The following is a 26,514-nucleotide window of genomic DNA, read 5'->3' as shown; positions in this document are numbered from 1 at the left end:
ACCAAAGGGGGTGGGGGGAGATAAAGTGGCAGTAAAAGCCTCAACTGACACACGTTTCATGGGTCGGATAACCGAGAAGGTAGGTGGCGGTGCTGGAATTGGCTTGACCTGAGGGGTAGAGGCAATGAGTTGGGAGGAAAGGAGAATGTGATCACTCCAGGATAGAGTGGTGAGAGGGACAGAAAGGGGAAGGTCTGTAGAGATCAGAACATCCAAAGTGTGCCCTGCAGAGTGAGTCGGGCCAGAGGGGAGGATAGAGAGTGAAAGAGAGTCACAGAGGTCACGAAAGAGTCCAGAGGAAGGACAGGAAGCATCCAGGTCAATGTTAAAGTCTCCAAGAAGGAGGAGTTGAGTGGTCTAGACCAGGAGGGAAGAGGAGAGGTCCGCCCACTCAGAGAGGAAGGAGGAGATCTGACCAGGTGGCCGATAGATAGTAGCCACAGTATAGCTAGGAGAGAGAGAGAGATCCTGCAGAAGAGGCATTCAAAAGAAGAGTAGGCCTGTGTTGGAATGACAGAGGCAGAAATCCACTTGGGGAAGATCAGAGCTACACCCACTCCGGTACGGTTGGACCTGGCCGCAGAGAGGATCTTGTAGCCATCAGGGAGGAGAGTCTCAACACTTGTGCCAGAGCTGGCCATGAACCATGTCTTCGTGAGACCAAGGACATCGAGGTCAAGTTCCTCAAGGAGGCGGTAGATGTCAGAGGAGTGTTTGACAGCAGAGCAAGAGTTTAGAGCGGCAATATGGAGAAGGTTGCCATTCTTGAAAGACTTCCGGGGAGGGGTACAAATCAGAGGTACCCCCTGCAGCGGTGTAAAAGAAGCCCGAAGGGGGTGGAAGAAGAAGGAGGAGATGGCAAGGTAGCCAAGGAGGAGACAACAGAGGGAGGCAAGGAAGCCGTGGGGGGAAGAGGGAGGACAGCAGGTGAGGAAAGGAAATTGATGAGGCACGGGAAGGGTCAATCAAAGAGGAGAAGATTGGCCTGAGGGCCTTGGACCAAGACACTACCATGCAGGAAAACATTAATGATGACCTTAGAGGAGTCGAAGGAGGCCATCAGGGCCTCCTGCCGGGTGCCACTATTAATGGCAGAAGAAGAGAGAGGAGTAAGCACAAAGACCATATGAAGAGTCCATAAGTCTGGCGAGGGAACAACAAAGAGGATGTCAGTGATGGTTTTCCTAGTGGAAGCACTGGTATAGATGTCAGCGATAGGGAGGCCTGGGTTGGAGACCAGGATGTCCTTTTTAAACTTCTTTCAATGAAAAGAGCAGGATAGTTGATAGAGAAGCAGTTAGAAAAGAGAGACAGAGAGCACCATAGAGTAGGTAGGGCGAGGAGAGAAGAGGAAGGGGGGTGGAGGGGGTGGTAGGGGCGGGGGGAACACTAGGGAAGGACGCAGGGAGGAGTGCAAGCAGATATGAAAAGGAGAGATGAGACAATAGTAGACAATTGAACAAAACAACATGGGCTCAGGCACTAGTAGACAGTTTGCAAGGTGAACGCTTTGCTAAAAGGGCAAGAACAAAGACAGCGCTACTTTCACAATGTAGTTCAGCAACAGAGAGAGCACACCTAGGTCTAAGAGTCCTGTAAATTGGGAGAAAGGCCTAGGTTTCACAGTGCAATTTAAATACTTACACAATGTATTAAATAAAAGACACCTAGGTCTGAGAGTCCTGTAAGGTAAGAGAAAGGCGTAGGTCTCACAATGCAATTTAAATACTTACACAATGTATTAAATAAAAGACACCTAGGTCTGAGAGTCCTGTAAGGTAAGAGAAAGGCGTAGGTCTCACAATGCAATTTAAATACTTTCACAATGCACTTCAATAAAACACACCTAGGTCTGAGAGTCCTGTAAGGTGGGAGAAAGGCCTACGTTTCACAATGCAATTTAAAATATTTTGACAAATGTCGAATCGCTATTCCAGCGTGGCACAGGCTAACACAACACAGTATTATTCTAGTGTAGGTGAGGTTGCTATGTTGCAGGGTTTCAGGGTAGAGTGGAGGCTCTATGTCTCACCCGGGACCACTCCTACCTTACTAGTCGCTGCTGGTTGATGGCTGGCTGCTGGCTTCCCCTGCTAACACCTGCAGACACGATCTGGTTAAGTCTCTCGTAACCAAGACTAATGTCTGGCAGAGAGACTCCCAGGACCCCCCTTGTCAATTTGCATATTTAAGTAACTTTGGGTCTCACCCTAAGTTACTAGGGGAATCCAGACGTGGACCCCTTGCTCACTATTCTTAGAGAGGCATAGCTCCTCCGTACTGATGAGGTCCAACCAGACCGAAACACGTGTCTGGGGATGCTGTTGGTACTCTTGTTCAGAGGAGAATTGCCTAGCATTTCGTGCTGGACTGCCCCAGGGCAGGACAAAGACTGATATGTTTGGGATATTTCTTCTCTGTGAAAGATAGTGAGCTAAAGACTCTGGGTAAGTCTCTCGTAACCAGGACTAATGTCTGGCAGAGAGACTCCCAGGACCCCCCTTGTCAATTTGCATATTTAAGTAACTTTGGGTCTCACCCTAAGTTACTAGGGGAATCCAGACGTGGACCCCTTGCTCACTATTCTTAGAGAGGCACAGCTCCTCCCTACTGATGAGGTCCAACCAGACCGAAACACGTGTCTGGGGATGCTGTTGGTACTCTTGTTCAGAGGAGAATTGCCTAGCATTTCGGTGCTGGACTGCCCCAAGGCAGGACAAAGACTGATATGTTGGGGATATTTCTTCTCTGTGAAAGATAGTGAGCTAAAGACTCTGGGTAAGTCTCTCGTAACCAGGACTAATGTCTGGCAGAGAGACTCCCAGGACCCCCCTTGTCAATTTGCAAAACAATGCCATGCCACATGCATCTAGCCATGCCATGTCTAGATTGGCTGCACCCAAATGCCAGTCCACAATCATGCTTCCTTCATCATAGCTGCCAGGTAAATGAGCATTGGCAATGCCAATAGTTTGGGCTACTGTGTAGGAATGGGAAAGACACTTGCCTACTACGTATATACAAGCCAAAATGGTTGGCTTTGCCAATGCTTGTTATTTATTTTGTTTTAATTAAAGTCTACAACATAGCACATTTTCCTGTGACTTTGTACAATCTGTTTGAAATAAATTACTTAATATTTCAGTGCAAGATAACATTCTGGGCGACCAATATTTAATGGGGAGCATACCATTTTATCAAATGATTTCTAAAAGCGAAGAAAGAACTGACTGCTCCAAGTACTCTCTCTGCATCTCGCTGCAAACATGTGAGCAGTCAACTAGCTGTTTTGCCACAAGAAAGAAGACTCTGACTACCGGAGGTACTTTATGCAGCCCTTCCCCCCCGCCCACCAACCAACAGAAAAGCTTGAGCGTACTTCATCACCTCCATGTTTTCAATGGATTACTTCACCAGCTCCTCACACTTGACTCATCTGACCATACCAAGATCAGTAAACTATCTTAATGGTTGTAATTCCCTTGTCTTCTACCTTCCCGCACCCTCTCCACTACGTGCCCTGGCAATACATGATGCAACACTGCTTGCAGATGGCAAGATAAAAACCAAATAATAAATAAATAAATAGTTCCCAATTGATATCTCGTTCACTTTTCTGTGCAGTTGGGGTACACAAATTGGTGTAGAACTAACCTTCCATGAATGTACAGATCTTTTGACTAATTAATAATGGAATCCTCAGTTTCCTAGAAGTAATTATTCATTTTTTGACAAACAGATAAAATATTGATTTATGTTATGTTGGGGTGGTGGGAAGACAATTAGTGATGGATGATGCTTTTGAGAGAGAGAGAGGTAGGTAGGTGAGAATGAAGTGGAGAGGAGAGAAATTACAATGAACAAGAAAGAAAATGAGAGAAATTGGAAGTCAGATTGAAATGAAAAAAGAGAGTGAGAGAAAGAGCAAGAAAGAGAAGGGAGCCACGTATAGTAAACTGTGATTAAAATAGTGATACTCCTTTTGCAGACATTCATTCACTGTGAGGCAGGAAGTTGGATTCAGAGAGATAAATCGTCGCCTCACAACAAAACTAAGAAAACAGGCACCGAAATGGCCAAAAAATGAAAAGAACAGTGGTCACAGGGTGTCTGTCGCCAGTGTACCCTAACAGAAATATAGAAATAAACAAGCAAAGGCATTATTATTGTTATTATTATTATTATTATTATTATTATTATTATTATGACAAACAGAATAGAAAGGGCTACACCCGGGGGGCGCTGTTGCGCACGGCTAAGATGGCCGCCTAGGTGAAGAGCTCCGGCTCGAACGTAATCCTTTTTATTAATAAATCCTTCCAGGTTAGCGTTGGCCGACGCGCTACTGCAGAATATTGCTGGGGAATGCCTTTGGAAGACATCCTGCAAAGGCTGTGTGAGTGGATCTCGAGACGGCGGAGCAATCATCCATTGTATCGGCAGCGCCTGCAGAGCGGCGGCCTGGCCACTGGTGGGCTCCGGGCGATTCGCACTCGAGCCCCGGGCTTGAAACGGCTGAGCGGCCTTGTGGGGGAGGAGCAACCTGCCCGAACACGGACGCTGCCTGAGGACGGCGACGCACCACTCATCCTCCTGCTGGACCGATCGGCGGTGGGAGAGCAGACCCCCTCGCTCCGGACTTCAGGCCGCAGGATAGACCGGGCGAGGAAACGCTGCGACGACGACACCAGCCCCCTGATTCCGGTCCCGCCCGCGGCAAAGCCCAGCTAGGACGTAGCTGGTGAAGTAAGTGGGCAGACCGGGGAGGTGGACGGACAGGGGGCCAGCGCCCCCCCCCACAGGGAACATCCGTGCCACGGGAGCGGGGGCGAACGACACAGGCGCCAGGAATAAACATCCTATTCACGGGACCCCCCCGGGAGCATACACTCCCCGCCGTTGTGGTCTTGTGGGGGTACGTGCTACGGACGGCAGCAAAATCTGCCTGGACGCCAAACGCACAGATTACCCGTGCGAAGGGACAGCCCCGTGCTCCCATACACGCTGCGATACACCTTGAACAGTGAGGCCCGCCAGGCCGCTTAATTCCAACACTCATCCGCCCCTACACGGGGACTGCGGTGTGGACGGTGGGGGCACTACATTACATCCCGGTTGAGCTGCAGGCCAGAAGTTCACCTGGATCCCCTCGATGTAAAGACAAGGCAAAGGCTGAACGCCAACCTCTTGCACTCCCGACATACTCAAGGCCGAGGCTTTGTTTTATACGGGGACCGCGGAGGCCCACCACAGCACCCCGGGGACGAGATTGTATATCCCGGTGCCCACCCCCCAACCTACATCGCAACAGAACCGCTGCTGGTGGTCATTGGTGGCCGGCAGCATACAGACGTGGGAGAGCACAATTCACCCTAGAAGTTGCAACGCCACCCAATGGGCCGCACTGAGAAAAAAACTACGGGGGTGAGAAAGACCGGCCCAATGGATTCCTACACAAACTCCCAACAACAGGAGACGCCAGGAGGGGCAACACAGGCGTCTGATGCTCAAAACTCGGACCCCTTGGACCGCTTGGCTACAATTGTACAGAACGGGTTCCTGGCGGTCAATGTGAAATTAGACGACATTGTGGCGACGATCGGCTCCTTAAAAGCGCGAATGGAGAAGGAAAGCGCACGCATCTCGAAGGCAGAAAACAGGATAGGTGTAAATGAAGACGTGCTCACACAACATGGTCGTGACATAGCCTTACTCCAGACAGAACTCCGCAAGACGCAGAATAAGTGCGAGGATCTCGAATCTAGATCCCGCAGAAACAACATCCGTATTGTTGGAGTGGCAGAGTCGTTTGGCAAGGGCTCCATGGAGAGAAGGGTGGAGGAGCTATTGAAATCTGTACTAGGGGAGGATTCCCTGTCCGGCCACTTCCTCGTTGAAAGGGCCCACCGCACCCTGGCACCAACCCCCAAGCCGGGCGCCCCACCCCGAACCATCATTGCGCGTCTACTCAACTACAGGGACAGAGATGCGATCCTTCGATCAGCAAGGGAAAAGGGGACACTACACTATGAAGACAACAGAATACATATATATCCGGACTTTTCTGCAAATGTACAGGCACAACGCAGGTCCTACGAGATGGTCAAAAAGCAACTACGACTCCGCAACACACCCTATGCCTTAATATTCCCTGCAAAAATGAGAATTCAACATGGCGGTAGAGCCCACTTCTTTGAAAACCCCGTAGAGGCACTGGCATACGTCGAGGCCTCCATCCCACTGCCCCCAAGAGACCGCGCAAGAGACCCGAATGCAAGACCCTGCCCGGGTGAGGGTAGAGGCGATCCGGTGGATGGATGAGACTCCCCCCTACCAGTTGCAGTTTGTTTCTCTTTTCACTACAATGTCAGCACAGCTAAACTGAACCGAAATCCGACGTAATCGGGCCGAGGGCCTCCCGCATGGGCGGCCAGACGGCTGAGCATTGCTTTGCGACGATGCACCCTCAGGATTGTTCCAATCAGTTACTTGGGCTCATCGTCAAGTTGGGGCAGATGATGTGGGTGGTGGGAGGGATAGGGCCAAAGGGTAAGTTCTTTTGTTGTGATCACCGCCCAGACGAGTTTCAGTTTGGGAGGGAAATGTGCGCAGTTGAAGGTTGTGGTTTGGTTGGAAAACGGTCTCACAAGTGCTGGCATCGCTCCAGTCCTGAATACATGTGCATTAACGGTTGTCGAAACTTAACACAAACCACACGCACAGATAATGGGTGATGGGTTAAAGGTTAAACTAATGACATGGAATGTCCGAGGCCTAAACAATCCAATGAAAACCAGAAAAGTAGGCAATTATGTCAGTAGGCACGGGCCCCAAATTTTAATGCTACAGGAAACGCATGCGCAGAGCACGGTTAATGATCAAATACTGGCGAAATGGGGTAAGCAGCGGTTCTCCACGAACTACTCCTCACAATCCAGGGGGGTAAGCATTCTGATTCACAAATCACTGGGGTTCATTGAAAAAGGCCACCTGTTGGACTCGATGGGTAGATATGTACTGGTCTGGGGGGAAATTGCTGGCGAACAGATAACCCTGGTAAATACCTATGGCCCTAATCTTGAGGACCCAGACTTTTACTTGCATATATTTGAAATCCTTGCTAAGCATGAGGCAACAAACATAATATGGGGAGGTGACTTCAACGCTGTGCTGGACCAGGCCCTGGACAGGTCAGCCAAGACACCTAGACCACCATCTAGGACGTCGCTAGCTCTGAAACAGATAATGCAGCAGCTGTCCCTGCTGGACGCCTGGAGGGTGCTGTATCCAACAAGCAAGCGTTACACGTTCTATTCCTCTGTGCATGACAGTGAGTCACGCATCGACTATTGGTTTATCCCCTCAGGCACTTCACACGCCTTACCGAGCTGCGAAATCCTTCCCCGTACACTGTCTGATCATTCCCCAGTGACCATGGAAATTATTATCAGGGGTGCCCCTAAGCCGGCCAGGAGGTGGAGAATGCCTACCGGTATATTAAAAGATCCAAACGTAGTAGAAAGCCTGCACACAGACATTGCCGACTTCTTCACAGACAACATTGGGTCTGTGGACCATATCTCCTCAGTCTGGGAAACATTCAAGGTGTGGGCAAGAGGGGTCCTAATATCTAAAACAACGGGCCTACTGAAAGAGGTACGCCGAGACCTGGAAAGGGTGGAAAGGGAACTAACCGTATTGGAGGAGACATATAGCCGAACACATGGTGGAGATACCCTCTCTGAAATACATAAATCTCTTAGGGAATTCGATAAATTGGCAATGAGGGAGGTTCACTATATAGCAGCCCCTTCCAGAGCCCGGAGATACGGGGAGGGGAACAAGGCTGGGAAAATGCTGGCCAATCTGGTCAAGCAGGAAAACAAAGTGGCCCCGATTGCGTCTATACTCACGGCGCAAGACGTGATGGTAACAAGTGAACAGGGAATAAATGATGAATTTGTACAGTTCTATAAAGCACTGTACGCGAACCAAGATAGGAAATCCCCTGATGAGATCAAAGCCTATTTGGCCGCCTTGGATCTCCCTAAACTCACAGAAGAAAACAGGCTCATACTGGAGCAACCATTCACGGCAGAGGAGCTCACTGAAGCGATCAAGGGGCTCACGTCTGGTAAGGCACCGGGCTCGGATGGCCTGGGAGTGGAATTTTACAAAGAATTCCGGGAAGAACTGGTCCCAGTTCTGCTGGAGGTGTGGGGGGAGGCTCTGGGTAAACAATCCTTACCACAAACAATGCGTGAGGCCATAATAACGGTGTTGCCCAAGCCCCGCCGCCCGCCTCAAGACATGTCATCCTACAGGCCCCTGTCCCTAATAAACGTGGACACCAAAATCTTTGCGAAAGTGCTGGCAAACCGTATGCTACCCATCACGCCAGCACTAGTACATGCCGATCAAAGCGGGTTCATTCCCCAACGGTCCACCGCCCTCAATTTGCGTAGGCTATTTGGCATAATGTCACAGATCAACCCGAACAAACAAGCGGTGGCGATATCCCTGGACGCTGAGAAAGCGTTTGACTCGGTTTCCTGGGAATATCTGTTCTCGGTGTTGGAGGCATTTGGGATTGGCCCATTTTTCATTCGGTGTGTTAAACTGCTTTACACAGCTCCATGTGCGAAAGTACACACAAACAGAACTATGTCCCAATTGTTTGAACTAGGCAGGGGTACCAGACAAGGGTGCCCCTTCTCCCCTATACTTTTTGCCTTAACAATCGAGCCCATGGCGTCGGCGATACGATTGAGACACGATAATAGAGGCATAACACTGAAGGGAGCCACCCAAATAATATCATTATATGCGGACGATACGCTACTCTATGTTCGCGAACCTGACAAAAACATTGTTCCCATCATGACAGATATTAACGAATTTACAGAATATTCTGGATACAAGGTCAACAACTCCAAGTCAGAGGTGTTCCCGCTCACCCCCTCCACAAGATGCCCGGCTCATATTTGTGGCCTTAAATGGTCTGCACACCACATCAGATACCTCGGGGTACTGGTCTCCTGCAACAAACAAACACTATACATCGACAATCACGATCAGGCGCTACACACACTTAATGTTAAATTACAGATATGGAGGCGTCTCCCAATTTCACTACACGGTAGAATTGCCATTCTTAAAATGATCGTACTGCCGAAATTGTTATACCTATTTGTAAACATCCCCATATGGCCAGGGAGAGAGTTCTTCTCTAGACTTCGTTCTATGGTGGTGTCCTTTCTGTGGGACGGGAAGACAGCCAGAATCAGCTGGGAAAAGATGACAGAACCCTACGAGAAGGGGGGAATGGCCGCACCAGACTTTGAGCTCTATTATACTGTGTCACAAGCACAATTTGCAAAGTACTGGTACGATGATTGTGACAACTCCCCTCACGCGCAAATAGAGGAATACACTACCGAGCCCACTAACATTGGATCAGTGATCTTCAACACAAGACATAAAGACTCTTGCGAGTTCGACCCTGTGAGTTGCACAGTAAAAGCCTGGGGAGCGATATATAAAAGGCTGAAAATAGAGACTCCATATAACCCTGAGGTGCCCCTGTGGAAATACCCTGGCCTCCCCCCCACGTTCGATACCGATATACAGGAAACCTGGGACCCCGGCAGGGAGATGAAAATAGGCGATATGTACCTAGAGGGGAAATTCGTGACCCTGGAGGTGTTCACCAGGGGCGTGGGAGGTGGGCAGCTCAAGACATTGCAGTACTATCGAATGAGATCAGCGTATCACAGTCGCTGGCCGTCATTCCCAGACGAACCCCCTTCCCACCCGTGTGTGCAGTTGGTTACAGTGCGGGGTGGGCTGGGAATCTCCAGACTTTACAAGGCAATGCAGACTCACTCTGCAGTGGTAAACCAGGTGAGGGAGAAATGGGAAGTGGACATGAAAATGCCAATACCAGAAGAAAAGTGGGCGAGATACTGTGCACTAACAAAGCGAGTCTCCCTCAATGCCGGGCTTCGACAAATACAATTTAAAATCCTCAACAGACTGCATTACACACCCGCCAGGATAGCTACATTCACACCAGATGACCCAGGCAAATGTCCCAAATGTGGGTCCCCGGCAGCGGGGTCTTATCATATGTACTGGGAGTGTCCAGTTGTGATGCGTTTCTGGGAGAAAGTAGCGGAAATGCTAAATGAAGTCACACAGATTCCCCCGCACCTGACCCCACAAAAATACTTATTTGGTGATATAGGTAAATGCTCCGAGAAGCGTAGAAGATTGTTCAATGTGTCGTGTGTTATAGCTAAAAGATGCATATTGAAGTTGTGGAAGAGCCCGGCTGCCCCCACCATGGACGTGTTCTTACGTGAACTAACCTACATCAATGAATGCGAGGAACAATTCGTGCTGTCCCAACCGAGCATGAGCAGGCCAAAAGACATTTGGGGCCCATTCAGGACATACCTCTGTGACATGCTTTCTGATATCGAAACAACTGTTTAAATTACTACTGTTATTTATGTATTTAACAACAATATTGTTATGCATACTACTATATATTGTGTTTGCTGGGCGCTGCTGCAATTGTCGAGACCTCAATAAAAACATGTTATAAAAAAAAAAAAGAAAGGGCTACACCCACTGACTGGGGGCAGAATCAGTGCCCAGGAGAAGAGATGCAGGGAGGGGAAACCAAAAACTGTGCACACAAGACCCGGCACATCTCACTATTTAACTCCATTTGAATTACATCCCTTTTAAAGGTGACCGGGGTCTACTGAAAATAAATAATGAAATATTTATTCATTATTTATTCACCCTCAGTGAAAGTGTGATGATTAACGAAAACCGAGAAATAGTAAGCACCAGAGAAACAATGTCAGATGATAAAAAGATTTAAAATACCCATTGTGATGATGATAATGTTTGCTAGTTAATCATTCACAAAGAGAGGAGTGTTTGCTTCATCTCCATATCACCAGATGCTAAAGGGAGCAGGATGTTTTGTACTCACATGTAGGCCTTGTAGTTACTGCCTATCTTTTGGATCCGGATGTCGTATTTGGAATCAATGAAAGGCTCTGTGGTGGCGTAGGTCTGGGTCAAGGCCACTACGCTTACAATGTCTTGAAAATCATAGTGGTTCTCAATCTTCACCTGTATTCACCCAGAAACAAAAAAGGCACAACAACATGTGTTAGAGGATTTCTCTGTCACATATTCAGTAATGTGGTTGGCATTCATGTGTACACATGCAGACACACATATATATGTATAGATATATTTTAAAATATGTTCATATATGTATTTGTATATAAATATTTAATGTGCCATACACAATGTACCTTGACCCTGTGATATAACAATGTATACAATACATTAAGTATATCATATAATGAATAAAATAAATAAATATGACAATTATAACACTAACATATATCAATGGTGCCATATCATTAGTTCAACATAAATCACATAACATAAAATGAGACAACAAAAGATGCAAAGGAAACAAATGATGAGACTCCTAACAAGTAATAATCACAGATCATAATGCAGACTATAGGATTAACATTGGAATATATAACAATAGGTAAAGAAAAAAAGTCAGCACAATTATCTGCCATTTTATGAGACACATCAGACATTTATGGCTGTAAATGGGCCAAAAGGTATATATATTTGAAAGATATTGAATAAATGTCTGCCACTGCGGCTCATATTTGCTAATGATAAACATTGTTTTCCCTTTCAATTTTTACGGCCTTCAATATTGCAGCTAGTGTTCCACCGTATATGAGTATTAGGACAAGTAAGTGTCATCAGGTAAGCAGTCTGGCCAGCTAGGCATCAGCTGTGACCTCAAACTATTAAGTGCTAGGGTGGTGGAGAAAACATAGAGAGAAGTCCAGTTAGCGGAGAGGGAAGGTGTGTAGTAAGGCTGTAGTAAGGCTGGAGAGTGGCTGTTATTTCGTCTAGGTGACCCGAGGACTGCAGGCAGTTTTGCATTAATATCATCATGTACCCGTATGGTAGCCATTGGAGACCTGATGTTTTTAAGCTCTGCTCCAGGCCACTATGCTTCTGACAATTCCTTGTTCTGTGGGTATGATGGTCAGGCCCAAAATGGCTGTTATGCAACAATCAGATCATCCATGCACCCTCTTCAGTGGCTAAGTCTGGCTTAGGCAGGTTGCTGGCCTCAGATGTGCCCAATGCACACCAACTGTGGGAGGACCCGAGTGTTTCAGAGTTTCGTTGGCCAGCCTGGTTTTATGTGTCTGACTTGGGTGTGATTAGAAGTCTGGCTTTAGCCAGCCCATGCGTGAATGTGCATTGCTCGGATCAGTTGCTTCTTACCCGAGTTGCTCGAGGATTGCTGATGTTAGAGGGACAGGTCTGGCTACACTGGATGGGCCATTGGTCCTTTGTCTTAGCTCTGGTTTCTTATTTTGGCTGCTGGATGTCCTACCTGGGATGTTCCTCATCTGCTTCTGAGTCCTTCTTTCCTGTCCCATGCAGGTACCCTTTCTGGGCAGTTGCTGTTCTGCCTAACAGGTAAATCACCTTAAGTAAATCACCCTAGACCAAGTGCTTCAGCTTCAAGGTAGGGAGTCATTTTACCTGGAAGAGTGGTTGGTCACTACTTCTACACTTCAGCTCTGCCTTGGGTAATTCTGGGTCACTCCTAACACTTGCTTCAGATGTGGGAATATTTCTTGTTGCTGACTCTACTGCCTTCAAGCTGTGTGGATCCGCTCAGTTGAGCTCCTTTATTTTCCTGGTGACTTCTTTATCATTAATTCTGTTCCTGGTTGGTGGGCCACCCTCCTCAGAAAACAGATTCTTCTACTTGTCCTTCGTCTGGGTCATCACTGGTCCAGGGTTCAAGGCCCTGTGTGCCATTGCTGTAGTAGAATCATTATACTTATCAGGTTCTCCTGCTGTCAGAACAGAGTCTTCAGGGATTGGCACCATATTTACATGGGTCATCCAAAGTCTATAATCACCCTTCATGTGTCCCATGGGTCCCAGGGTAGTAGGGTTTTGGATACCTTATCTACCATGGCTTGAAACCGACTCCCATTTGCAAAAATCCTACTCTTCTTTCTTCCTTCTCTGGTCTTCTGGACCTCAAACTTGGGACTAGAACATTTCAAAAGGGGTCTTCTCTGCTGTCCCCTGGAGTTAGTTGCTTCTTGTCTGGTAGAACTAGTACTTAACTGGTATTAGCCTATAAATGTGACTCTGCCTATGGACTTTGTTCTGTTGATTACTCTGTGCACTTTTTATCAACTTTAAAACTCCTTAAAGTGACTAAAATCGTATTTATCTGAACTTTGACAATTAAACTGGGTTCCCTTCAGGACCCTGGAGGTTTCTACTGAAAGCCGACATTTTAGTAAATACCACTGATGTATTGCTGGTTCAAAACTCCACTGCACTCCTGCCATAGACATTAGGATACTGTATCTAACTTTGGTTAAATTGTATTTACTCATTTCCAGCAGTGCAGGGAGAACTGATAGGTCTGGTAGTGTAACTCTGAGCTCACAATGGCCTTTGGTGGCTCTCCGAGCATTGTAGGGAATGTGTTAACCCGTTGTCTCTCTGTAGGTACTGTATATAATAGATGAGTGGCAGGTGGGTCCAGTCTTCACATAATAAGTTCAAAACTCAGCCATACCATCCCAGCTTTTTACGTTTCTGAGGTCAACACATTCAGTGGTATTACATTGTGTAGTAATAACAGATGTCATTACAGCGCTTTGAAGCACGAGGAACCAGCCTGAAGCACAAAACAAATTCCAGAAGTTATTTCTATCTGGCATTGGATGACATGAACGAAGCAATTGAGGATGCACTTGGCATATGATTGACACACCTGGATGCATACTGGAGTGCCTTACATCTTATGGCCTTACCACACATTACTGAGTATTTAATGGTATGTCTGTGGCGTCTGAGACTGATCGTGGCATATGATGGTAACATCAGTACATGTGACCGTGCACCATGCTTGAGATGAGTCTACTTGCCATATGAAGCATTTACTGGCACTTTATCGCATTGCAAGGGCATTTGAGGCTGTCCTTGACATACATTGGAAGCACATGTACATGTGAGTCTATAGTTTGCATTTGGTGAATAGACCGGGAATTGCGCAAATTGAATGGCATTCCTGATGCATGTGAAGATGTCCTTTTGCATATGGTGCCAGCACAAGGCATACCTGACACCTGAGGTTATTAACAAGTAACGCTTGTTAAAAGGAAGGAAGTGATATCAAAAATTGAATTGTGTCCATTTACACCATCATAATGACAGGCTGGGGTGGTCATGGGCTTGGATTGCATTGTTTTTACTCTTTTGAGAAGTTATGAGGGAACTTTCCCTGTACAGTTGCATGCTTGGAAACATGCTGACCTACCTGTGTAGAGGGTTATATTTCTATGGATATAATTCACCAAATGTCCATGGGCAGCAGAATTGACATTTCGTGTCAGATGATATCACATGGAATGACAGCTCATGATCTTTGACCACGGTGGCATCACAGTAAGTGGCATGACATGAACTTTGGCTCTGATGTTATGAAAGGTAGATACAAGAACTTACCTAACTGATGCACAATATGCCTACAATTCATAAAATATCCAATAGCAACTAAAACATTATTAACTAGATGCCTTTACACTGCTGCCATAGGCACAGCTCAACCACAATGTTCCCCGAACTGTCAGGTTGTGCCAAATAAAGTACCAGAAGCAATGTGTATCCTTTTATTTCCAGCTAGTGCCACTGGAAGCTTTATACACACTCGACTTTCCATATAGTGCCATTTTATCCAAAGAAAAGTTTCTGTGGCAGCATATAGTTATTGTTCATATGGGCCAACATCCCAGAACTCCATGGGAGTTGCCATTCTCATAATCTTATTTTAAGCCCATTGATTGGGTTTTCTGGTAACATTAGCGCAGGACATCTGACATTCAAGATGTGAGATGGAAAGTCCTACCCTGTTTTTCAGGAGTGGTGCGCCTGTGTTCTGTTTGTTCCCTGATTGTTATGGTATTGTTCTTCAGTGACACATCCTCATCTTGGAACTCATCAGGTATGTGAATGCTGCATGAGGAAGCCATATTCCCAACTGCATACACTGCTTTTATCTTTCTTTAACAATTGCCCAGCATCAGAAACATTTTCCAAATAAAAATCAGCCTTTATTACAGACAGGCATTCTGAGGGAGCCCTCCATTGCTGTTGAACTAAGAGAGGTCCCCCTTTCCCCCTTGGCCACCTCACTATCAACAGCGACTCTAGTGACAAATGACCACCTATGACTTTCCAGTGTTCATAATGCTAGCAGTCAGGAGCTAATGATTGCTGCACCTTACAAATACTGGGGCTTTGCGTACATGTACTTACTTTTTACTGTACCTAAAGTTTTGCCTGCCTGAAATGAGATATAAAGTATTTTTAATATGCCTCCAGTGTGGCTCTTATTACTAACCTGTTAACCAATAATTGTGTCATCACACTCCCCTCCTGAATGCTCGACATCTGCTACCAAGCAGTGAGCTACGGAAAACGTACAGAAAGCTTTTCCTGCCCATGTAAGTGGCCCACCTGGCCCTACTAAAGCTTCTGACATAGTTCTTAATTCCTGGCCTAGGAACAGAGCAAGATATTAGTCATACTAAATTTCTTATTGTACTAATCATATGAAGTCCCCTTTTATAATTGTTTCTACAACACCCTTGAAAAACTGATAACATTATTTGTTAAATATGTAATGATTTTATTCACCGATTGTATGTGTCTATGGATGGGATTTATAAAGTGTGAACCTAGCTTGATAGCAATAGACCACTCCCTCCTCAGAGAGGATGCCCCTAGTGGTTACAGGTGTGACGCAGGGCTACTGGAGGAGGTGGGTTGGGCCATGGAGAAAAGAGAAGGGTAATTTTAGAAGGAGAGAATGAGGTTGAGTGGAGCGAGCAGCTGTTGGCAACATAATCTTTGAAGAATAATGGTTTTAGGTCCGTCCTGAAGTGTCGGATGGACGCAGCCAGTCCTATCTGCACTGGTAACTTGTTCAAAAGACAAGGTGCATGCTAGGAAAAGGCCTGTTTCCTGTTTTTTCCTCCCATCTGATATGTGAAATGTTGTTGCTGTCTCATTATCATGTGCTCGTCCTTGGCCTTCTCTTTACTTCACAAGCCTCCTTGTTCTCTGCAGTTGACAGAAAATTTGGGGCCTGGGGTCTGAAGTTTTGGAACAGTCTGCGTCCTTCACCAATGATGGAAATGAATTTCATGCAAATCTTCACTGACTCCGAATGTTTCTCTTTAATCAACAACCCTGTCTTGCAGCTGACTGTGAAGTGATGATCCGAGCCAACATCAGATTTATTTTGCAGTGCCATCTATCTATCTATCTATCTATCTATCTATCTATCTATCTATCTATCTATCTATCTATCTATGTATAAGACGTAATGTTGTATTGTACACAAAGGCATGCTCTTGTTGTAGTGGGGTGGGTCAGTACCCTCTATCCTTCATTTCTCCTTGTCACAAGTGCCCCGAGGGAAAGGTTTTGTTTTTGGCTCAGCACTATGGCCTGCTGGAGGGCTGGCAAAAGGTTAAACATTCTTCTAAAATAGCATGACTATACTGCATGCACCCTCCTTGTTATCCATGTCCTTCTTTCTTATTCTTCCGTGTTTACACATTGTTAGAATGAAGAACGTACATTATCTTGAGTAAAAAGATGCAGTTCGGGACATGGGGCACCTGCCTGCAGTAAGAGGAGTTTGGATCACTCATAATTAGTTCCATGTTCTTGCCCGATGCTGCGTAAAGAGTGGGTCATATTACGAAACCAAGGATGTTTGAGCCACATGTGTCCAGTTCCATTAAACATTCTTCAGAACTATCTTTTATGTCAATGTGCACTGTTTGTTGCAGAGAGGATTTCTGAGACATAATAGATTGAGAAAATGTTGAATAAAACAGATATTACGTACCTTTCCCATGCCCGCGTGAGCATGCCCAATCTTCACAACAACTGGAAATGTTGGCATGGTTAACTGAAAGAAATGAACGTATTATTGTTAAGGGTAACCATTAAATCGGACACGCATGAGAAAACAACGTCCTTTATGAACATACATGCTTTATGTTGAAGTACCAGAAGTACATGTTACTCTCTGCACTTAACATCTCAGTTTAGGGAGTGCAACTAACTAGTATGACATTATTACCATCCTTTGTTCTGACGTCTTTAGAGAAACTGTCATCAAACATATTCTGGGAGCTTGCAAGGATCATACACTGTTGCCATTATGTTATGTTATGTTTATTAATTTATTTATTAATAACGTGCACCAAAAGACTCGAAGGCATAAGGGTACTCTGCTCATAACAGGATCTCAACGCACAATGTAAGTATGCACGCCAACACAACAAACAAACACACACTCAAGCTGCCAGACCATCGACCAGGCCCCTGCCTACCTGAATAAGTATGTTTTTAATTGCTTGCCTCAGGGGCGGCTGCAAAGAAGGCACCTTTACTGATCATGGTCAGGCTAGTCTTGGGCACCACCAGTACATTTGCAGCATTAGATCTTAGTGATCCCTATATAGGCTTTCTCAAAAGATTTTCTGCCAAATACTCCTGGCTAGTCCTCACCAGACATGTATACGTTATGGTCAACAGGTGATGTGCTATTCTAGCTTCAATAGGTAGCCAGTGCAGCTTTTTTCTAGCATCGGAGATGTGTTCTCTTCTTTTCAAACCTTCTACTGCTTGGAAGGTGCTGTTCCGATTCACCAGCAGCCTTGCACAGTCACCCTTACGAATGTCCACCAAACGGCTACTACAGTAGTCAATTTCTGTGATGAGAATGGCTCTGGCCACTGTAACACAGCTTGTTTTAGAGAGATACGGCTGTATAAGTGCCGAAAGTTTGAAAATGCAAGCGACAAGTGAATAGTTGGTATTGGCATCAGCATATCATATCAAAGTTTGATCCAGATATTCACGTTTCTTAATACATTTTATGCCTGGATCAGTCCATACACTTTGTTGATGTTATTTGCATCCTGTTTGTACACACCAGATAAGGGGATTACACATTGCCTATCACCCGCATAGTTTGTAAATCACACTCTATTATCCTCCAGCAATTGAAAAAGTGGTACGTGAAGATATTGGATAACAAAGGGGAGAGATACGCACCCTGCGGACCCCATACTGAATTTGCTCTGGATCTGCTTCTGTAATGTTGCTATATATTCTGGCGAGTCGATTCTCCAAGAAGGACTTCACCCAGGATGCTGCCTTACTAGAGAAGACAGAGACCTTCTGTAATCTTTCGATCAGCAAGGTATGGTCCACCAGATTGAAAATGGCAGACATATCTAACAGCATGAGGAGTAGCATTTGCCCCTTGTCGATAGATTTTAACATACTCAACTTGAGGTTCAACAGGACTGCTAATGTCCAGGTAGCAAGCAATGACCAGCTTTAACACATTTAGAGGTTATTTCCCAAGGCACCTGGGGAAATCTGCCCGAATTGGTCAAGTCTACTGTAGACATTGAATCTGCCAATGTATTTATATTTACAAGTGACAAGCTGCAAAGAAATAAGACACGCATTTGCAAAACATACATTTGGTTCTGCAAATGTAGAGAGTATTTTGTCATGCTGCTGCTATATAGAAAATCTCCTATCCACTACATTGCCGTAGAATACCAAACATAATGTATTGCTCTTTCCATTTAAAACATGTAGTACGTTCCCAGACTGCATTAGCAATGATGCTTTTTTCCTTTTCAAAAGTTGTTATAATAATTCCTTCAGCACTGTTGGGGACTTCCTTATGCCGCATGATCCTGATATATATGTACAACTGTAAATAAAAGTTATTTTAGGACATGTAGGAATTGCTTGAAGCAATCGAAATATGAAACCGAAAAATTCAATAGGAAGGTTTTGTTAAATAAAGTTATGCTAACCTATTTTTTATAAATGTATATGTTTTAAACATTTTGAAATTCACTGAATAAACGTTAGAGTGGTGCTATGGTCATGTATGATGTCATCCGCGATGTAATGAATTGTGCATTGTGAGTTACTGCTGTTTTGCTAAGCGTAACTGTAAGATTTCAGTATTTTAGGCTTTGTATTGTAACCATAATCTCATTTCAAGTATACTTTCTTCAGTGAATATGTAAAGCATAATATATATGTCAGAATAGCTGCAAACTAGCTTCCCGATGCATAGGTCCAGTTTTAGAGCTAGACAGATACAAGAACGCTATATAAATGATATTGTGATATCTCACAATAAGGGGACTGCCATGGGTCACACTGTGCTTCTCACAACCCCTACCTCAGTGGTCACTCAGGGCATAGAAAACACGCCATGGTCAGACCTTCCCAGAGTATACAGAATAGGCACAGCATCCTGCTTTCCTCTTTTAGATGAAATCCAGAGCAAGATTCGTGAGGATTTGTTCTACATTCAAGATGGATTGTCACATGAATCATGATAGCTCCTGCACCACCTAGTGTTTACATTGGAATCTGTACCAGTCAGCCATCTGGCAAGGGACTAGAAATCCTCTGACAGTGCCATTCCGGACCACAGAACAACATATCCCCCAAACATACATGTAACACAATCTGACAACCACGGTCAGACATTTCCCCCATCCTCTCCGTCTTGAGCCGGATTTTCTCAAATTCCAGAAGCTCCTTAAGACTTTCCTTTTCACCTCCTCCTTCCCCCTCTCCCTCCCCTGCTAATACCCACAGTCACTGAGATGGGTGACCAGGGCCCTATGTGTCCTTCTGAGTCCTGGCCATCCACCCCCCAATCGCCTTCAGCTTCCACCCACTCCCAGCACTTCCCTTTGGGTGCCCACTGGCTTGGGCTGTCTCACAGGCCTGCACTTACAGCACTGGCAGTTGACCACTCTTACCTAGTGACCTCTGCCAGGCACTTAATAGCTGCTTGCAACTAACTCCCTAGCACTTCCCTCAGTTGAACCCACAGCACTTACCCCTCTCCATCTTCCCTTCGCTTTCTCTCTCTCTCTGCACTTGCACGTTCTTGCACACGGCCTAGTAGGACCGCCTCTTTCTTTCACTTCATCGTTATTGTATTTGTCTTTCATTACCATGTTCCCTCCCCGTTGCCCTGTGGGCGCTTTGAAACGCAATTTACTTGATGTATAAGCACTTCACAAATGCACAATAAACTAAATAAATAAAATAAAACAACCAAGGGGTGATTTAGCGGGACAGGTGCCTTCCCAAGCCAGTGAATGATAGGCTCGGGTAAGTCACGGGGTGGATCCCGTGGTCGCTTTCCTTCGGTTCGCATCGTGTGGCCAGGGGACAATAACATGTAGGAATGATGCATACTCTCGGCCTAATTTATATAATCTGATAGTCCATTCAGACAAACACAGTTCCTTAGAGGGATGCACCATACATGTTGCTTTATTCACAAACAGCTTTCTCTCCCAAAAGCTCTTGAGATTCATGCTCTTGTTAATATCAACCCCATGGCAGTGGGTGACCAGGAATTCACTTTCAATGCTGAAGGCAAACATTCATTCTGATGCATGTGTATAACCACCTGTGGCAAGAAAGTCACTTTAAAGGCTTCATGAAACATTGCTTAAACATCAATCACCTGTGCAGGATACAATGTCACCAGTGCATGATTCTTCCACGGTGGTAATTATAATGATGTGCATTTCAATAGTGCTTTTTTTTTTCCAAAGCGCTTTACATAGAACGTATTTGCACACAATATCACCTAACCGAAATTGGTTCTAAATTATCAACTTTGTAAGGATGAAAGGCTGAGTTGGCCTCAAGGGATTCGAACTTGCAACCTGCTGTTCACACACAGATCACAGTAGCATGCGCTCAAACCGCTGATACCATTTCCTAACAGCTGAACATTCACTCAGTGAAAATGCAATGTTTTTTACCGGCAATCAGTAATTCCTTTATGTTCAGGAGCGTTAGAAATACTTTCAGAGAGCGGTGACATATTTTGAATCTCAAGTGACAAGGCGGCGCTCCCTAGCGCTCTCCCTGGCTGGGAGACTCTCACTAATTAAGATGATATTGGTACCTAAACTACTATACATCTTTGCAAATGTACCTATCTGGCATGGGCAAAAATACTTTGAAGATCTACACGTAATGGGCCCTCAATTCCTATGTCACGCAGGTCCGCAAAAAATGGAAACATATGGCCCTACCATATGAGAAGGGTGGGTTCACGGCCCCTGAATTGTCCCTGTACTGGATAGCGGCGCAGGCCAATATGCCACACACTGGTACAACCATCCCACTGCCCTCCCCCCATGTCAGGTTGAAAACATTTAGCTACGACTGAAGTCATGACTCTAGTCCTCAAAAATATACAAATACGTAACTGAGGCTATAGCTGACCCAATTGCGTCCACCTTGATGGCTTGTGACCTAGATCTGACATCCGACCCCCGCCCCTGTTACAAATGGCTCCCCATATGGAAATTCCCCGGGCTTGAACCCACTCATGATAAACTACTCGCCCAACACTGGTTAGGGCTGGGATATCAGGCGCTGACTGATTTGTTCCCGGAAGTATTATAGACTCTGAGCCTCAGTCCGGGCTAGGTAGTCATCATTCCCTGACGAACCCCCTGGTAGACCCAAAATATGCCAACTCTAGCAACAGCCATGGTACAGTTTCCTCCTTATATAAAACATTACTTGCGAGAATTCCGGACCAACCTTCCAAAGCCTGCCAAGCGTGGACGGATGAACTTGGCCTGGAACTTCCGATTCCGAGGTATGCAATATAAGTTGTTGAACAGAGCGTACTATACTCCGCATAAACTCACCATGTTCAGTAACGGCCACATGTGTCACTAATGTCGGTTATATCTTCTTCTTCGGATGAAATAGCAGATTCTCCCCCTTCCCCCAACTCCTCACCTTCCACTTTCTTCTTGATCTTCCCTTCCTGACGTCTTGGAGGCTTCTCTTTTTTCTTGTGAAGATAAGGACGCCCTCGATAGGATGCCACCGTGCCACTAAGATAGGGGCAACGGGGGTTATCCCACCGAGAGCGCCTCACAGGGGGAAAAGCCAGAAGGCACAAAAAACCCTAGAAGTAGTATTTCAGGTGGATGATCGAACAAAGGCAAGTGCGCTGATGGAAGAACAATCCGGTAAGCAGGCACGGGTCTGGAAGGCAGAGGTTCCAAATAGGTACAAGGGATAGGCACAGGCAGCCGGTAAGCAGGCACGGGTCTGGAAGGCAGAGGTTCCAAATAGGTACAAGGGATAGGCACAGGCAGTCCGGTAAGCAGGCACAGGTCTGGTAGGCAGAGGTTCCAAATAGGTACAAGGGATAGGCACAGGCAGTCCGGTAAGCAGGCACGGGTCTGGTAGGCAGAGGTTCCAAATAGGTACAAAGGATAGGCACAGGCAGTCCGGTAAGCAGGCACGGGTCTGGTAGGCAGAGGTTCCAAAAAGGTACAAGGGATAGAGAAAGGAGGCGGAAGAAACAGGGAAGGGAGGAAAAGAGGAGGAAAAGGAATGAAGTAAACAAAGGCACAGGGAAAAAGGCGAAAGTAAGGAAAATCAAGGACAAGGCACTGCGCAAGGCAGGGTAACAAAAGGGTGGAACACTGCTGTGTGGGAACAGCGAAAACGAAAAGCAGAAAAGCAGGATATCACCAGTAAACGGGAGCGACAACAACACAGGAGGGAACCCGGAAACGTTGCAACACGTATGCGACCCGGAAGTGGAGTGCTTTATACTTCCGGGTCACGCTCGCGTGCAACGACTAGAGTGGTGCGGGGAAAAGACGAGGAGTGAAATGCTACGGCGGACAGAAACACCAGCGATTCCACACACGCCATACCCGCCGCGGCATGACAGTATGCCCCCTCCTAGGGAGGCCTCTTCCAGGTTTACCTGGATGAAAGTGATAAAACCTGCGGACCAAAAGCGGGGCATGTACATGAGAGGCTGGTCCCCAAGAGTTTTCTGACCAGTGATACCCCTTCCACCGTACCAGGAATTCCAGCCGTCCCCGGCGGTACCGGGAGTCACAGATTTGGGCTACTTCAAATTCCTCCTGGGTCGAAGTAGCAGGCAAGGGGGTTTTCTTTTCTTTACGGGACCAAATGTCTGCATGGAATGGTTTCAGTTGTGAGGCATGAAACACAGGGTGAACTCTTTGAAGGCTCTTGGGTAGTTTTAGACGAAAAGCTACCGGGTTGATAGCTTGGGTGATCTCGTAAGGACCCAGAAACCTAGAGGAGAGTTTGCAAGGGTGTACCCATCGTGGTAGGAATCTTGTGGACAACATGACCTGAGAACCCACCCCCAATCAGGAACTGGCTTACGATGTTTGTCGGCCTGGCCTTTGTATCTCATTTGTGCTTCGCTAAGGTTGTGATTAGCCTGCAGGTGAACGTCTCTCAACAAGGCGAGAGTGGAATCAACTGTGGGTAAGGTGGTGGTGACATTAGAGACCGGCAGTATGGACCGGGGATGGTAGCCATAGCTGCAGAAAAAAGGGGTGAAACTGAGAGTAGTATGAAAGGAGTTATTGTAGGAGAACTCTGCCAGAGGCAGTAGAGAAACTCAGTTATCCTGTTGAAGGTTCACATAACATCACAGGTACTGCTCTAAGGTGGCATTTAGACGTTCCGTCTGTCCATTGGACTGAGGGTGGAACCCGGACGTTAGAGCTCTCTCTATACCCAAACGGCTGCAGAGATTCTTCCAGAATCGGGAGGTGTATTGGCTACTTCGATCAGAGATGATTTTCTTAGGCACCCCGTGGAGACGGAAGACATCCTTGATAAATGTCTCGGCCATAGCTGCTGCTGTCGGTACACCTGGTAACGGGGAGAAGTGAGCCATTTTAGTGAAGAAATCAATCACCACCATAATACATGTGAACCCTTGGGAAGGCAAGTCCACAATGAAATCGGTAGAAACGACTCACCAAGGACCGTCGGGAACAGGATTAGGTTCCAAAAGTCCCAAAGGTCTAAGACGGGAACTCTTGCTGTGAAGGCATGTCACGCAGTGTTGAACATAACAGGCCACGTCTCGTCTCATCTCCGGCCAATAGAAGTGCCTCTGCAGATAATCCAAAGTGCCCTTGGTACCTCGATGACCTGCCAACTTAGAGTCGTGACACCAATTCAACGCCAATTTCCGAAATTCAGGAGTGGGTAGATATAGTTTACCTTCCACAAAGTAGAGTCCTTCCTTGACGTCGTAGACAATGTCTTGTGGGTGTCTCTCGGATTCAAAACCGCCTTTGGAAGCTTCTTTCACTTGCCTTAAGAACGTGGACAGTACTCCTATTCGTCTTGGCAAAGGGAACATCAGATCGTGTGTCCTGTCGGATTCGGTCACATAGTCTCCTCTGAGAGACAGAGAGTCCGCGACAAGATTCTCTTGCCCTGGGATGTAGGTAATGTTGAAATCGAACTGGGCAAAGAAGTGAGCCCAACGTGCTTGACGTGTGTTGTAGCACTCGAACTGCCACAGGACTTGTGGGTTCTTGTGATCGGTTCTAATGGAAAATTGGTGTTTACCTCCTTGTAGGAGGTGACGTCACTCCAAACAGGCTGACTTCATGGCCAGTAATTCACGCTCTATGACTGAGTAGTTCCTTTGGCTGACGTTGAGAGTTTTGGAAAAATAGGAGACTGGATGTTCCACTCCTTGATGTTCCTGCAAAAGAACTGCCCCCGTAGCTGATGAAGAAGCATCTGTCTCGACAATGAAGGGCTGGTCTTGATCTGGCTGCTGAAGGATGGGGCCGGTACAGAAGGCTTCCTTGAGATTGCGGAAACTGTCTTCAGCTTCGCTGGACCAGGAAAATGGATTGGAGCTTTTCTTGAGTAAGGTGGTAATAGGTGCAATCCGGTGGGAGAAGTTGGAGATGAATTTCTGGTACAAGTTTGCCAGTCCTAGGAATCTTTGTACATCCTTGATGGATTTAGGTGAAGGCCATTCCAAAATGGCAGATACCTTGCGGGGGTCCATGGCGACACCCTGACTGGATAATATGAAACCCAGATATGGGATGGAGGTTGCAGAAAAGACACACTTGTCTAACTTGACCGAGAGGTGGTTTTCTCTTAGTCTCTGGAAGACCTCTTTGACATGGTCTACATGTTCTTCCGGAGTCCTTGAATACATCAGTATGTCGTCGAGATAGACAATCGTGGTCTGACACAGCAGGTCTGAAAAAAGCCGGTCCATAAAACGCTGGAACACCGAAGGGGCATTAACGAGCCCGAAGGGCATCACCTGGTATTCGTACAACCCATAGGGGGTCCTGAAAGCTGTCTTCCATTCATCCCCATTTTGGATCCGGAGAAGATGGTAGGCATTCCGAAGATCCAATTTTGTGAAGATTGTGGCGCCATGAACAGCTTGGATGATTTCGGTGATAAGAGGCATAGGGTATCTGTCTTTAATGGTCACCTTGTCTAGACCCCTGTAGTCAATACAGGGTCTCAACTCTTGTGTGTCCTTCTTTGGGATGAAAAACAGGGAAGCTCCAGCCGGTGATTTTGAAGGTCTTATAAGCCCGTTGGCCAGATTGTTATCCAGATATTCCCGGAGGAAGTGTTTTTCCCTGAGGGATAAAGGGAACATTCTACAGAAAGGTACCAGTGCACCAGGAACAAGATCCAGACAGCAGTCTTCCGGTCTGTGAGGAGGACGGTCGCTAGGCGTCTTTTCTGTCACCACCTCTGTGTATTCCTGTAGATGATGTGGAAGACAGTGTATGAGTCTGGAATCGTAAACACTGGTAGTCTGTACTGTCTTGAACCTTGGTTCCAGTAGAAATTCTGATCTACAAAAGGCAGACTGAAAACTGAGTACGTTCTTTGCCCAGTCTATGTGAGGGTTGTGCTTTCGGAGCCAGTTTATCCCTAGTATGATAGGGAAGTGGGCTGCTCGGATGATGTCAAACGAGATCCTTTCAGAATGTTGCTGGATACTTAGGTGTAATTCTTCAGTGGTGAGGGTGATCATGCCGGAAATCAAAGGCTCACCATCCACTCCTTCGACCTTCTGATCCTCCTGTTTGGCCAGACTTTTGATGCCCTTTTGTTTAGCCCACAAGGTATCTATGAAGTTGCCGGCTGCACCACAGTCGAGTAAAGCCTGAGTTAGGACCGCGGTCTTGTCCACAGTAAGAGTGACTGAGAGAACCATCAACCTAGAATCCTCCGGTATCCCAGAAGATGACACAGAAGAGTTGCATAAGGACTAGGAATGACCCCTCGGGAGTGCGTCCAAACACTCACCGAGGGCGCTCGTTTCCTGAATGCCTCGGAGGGATGTCTGGACAGTCCCGTAACAGATGGCTAGAGGCTCTACAGTACATACACATATTGCCATCCCTTTGTCTCTTTCATTCTTCTGGGGTGAGTAGTGCACGAGCA

The 26,514-nt window shown here is 46.4% G+C and overlaps 1 protein-coding gene across 1 annotated transcript in view; it reads right to left on the bottom strand.

Moving 5' to 3' along the window:
- SYN2 (synapsin II) overlaps positions 1-26,514 on the bottom strand; it is a 1,471,271-nt gene that overhangs the window by 402,520 nt on the left and 1,042,237 nt on the right. Inside the window, exons 6-7 of the mRNA XM_069643930.1 lie at positions 17,027-17,089; positions 11,009-11,151 (exon numbers count right to left, since the gene is read on the bottom strand). Of these exons, the coding sequence (XP_069500031.1) occupies positions 11,009-11,151; positions 17,027-17,089 (206 nt within the window). The remainder of the gene's footprint in view (positions 1-11,008; positions 11,152-17,026; positions 17,090-26,514) is intronic.

This window comes from Ambystoma mexicanum, chromosome 2p (assembly GCF_040938575.1).
Source record: "Ambystoma mexicanum isolate Mex_15411 chromosome 2p, UKY_AmexF1_1, whole genome shotgun sequence".
NCBI classification, from domain to species: Eukaryota; Metazoa; Chordata; class Amphibia; order Caudata; family Ambystomatidae; genus Ambystoma; species Ambystoma mexicanum.
This window is presented reverse-complemented; position numbering and strand designations above follow the sequence as displayed.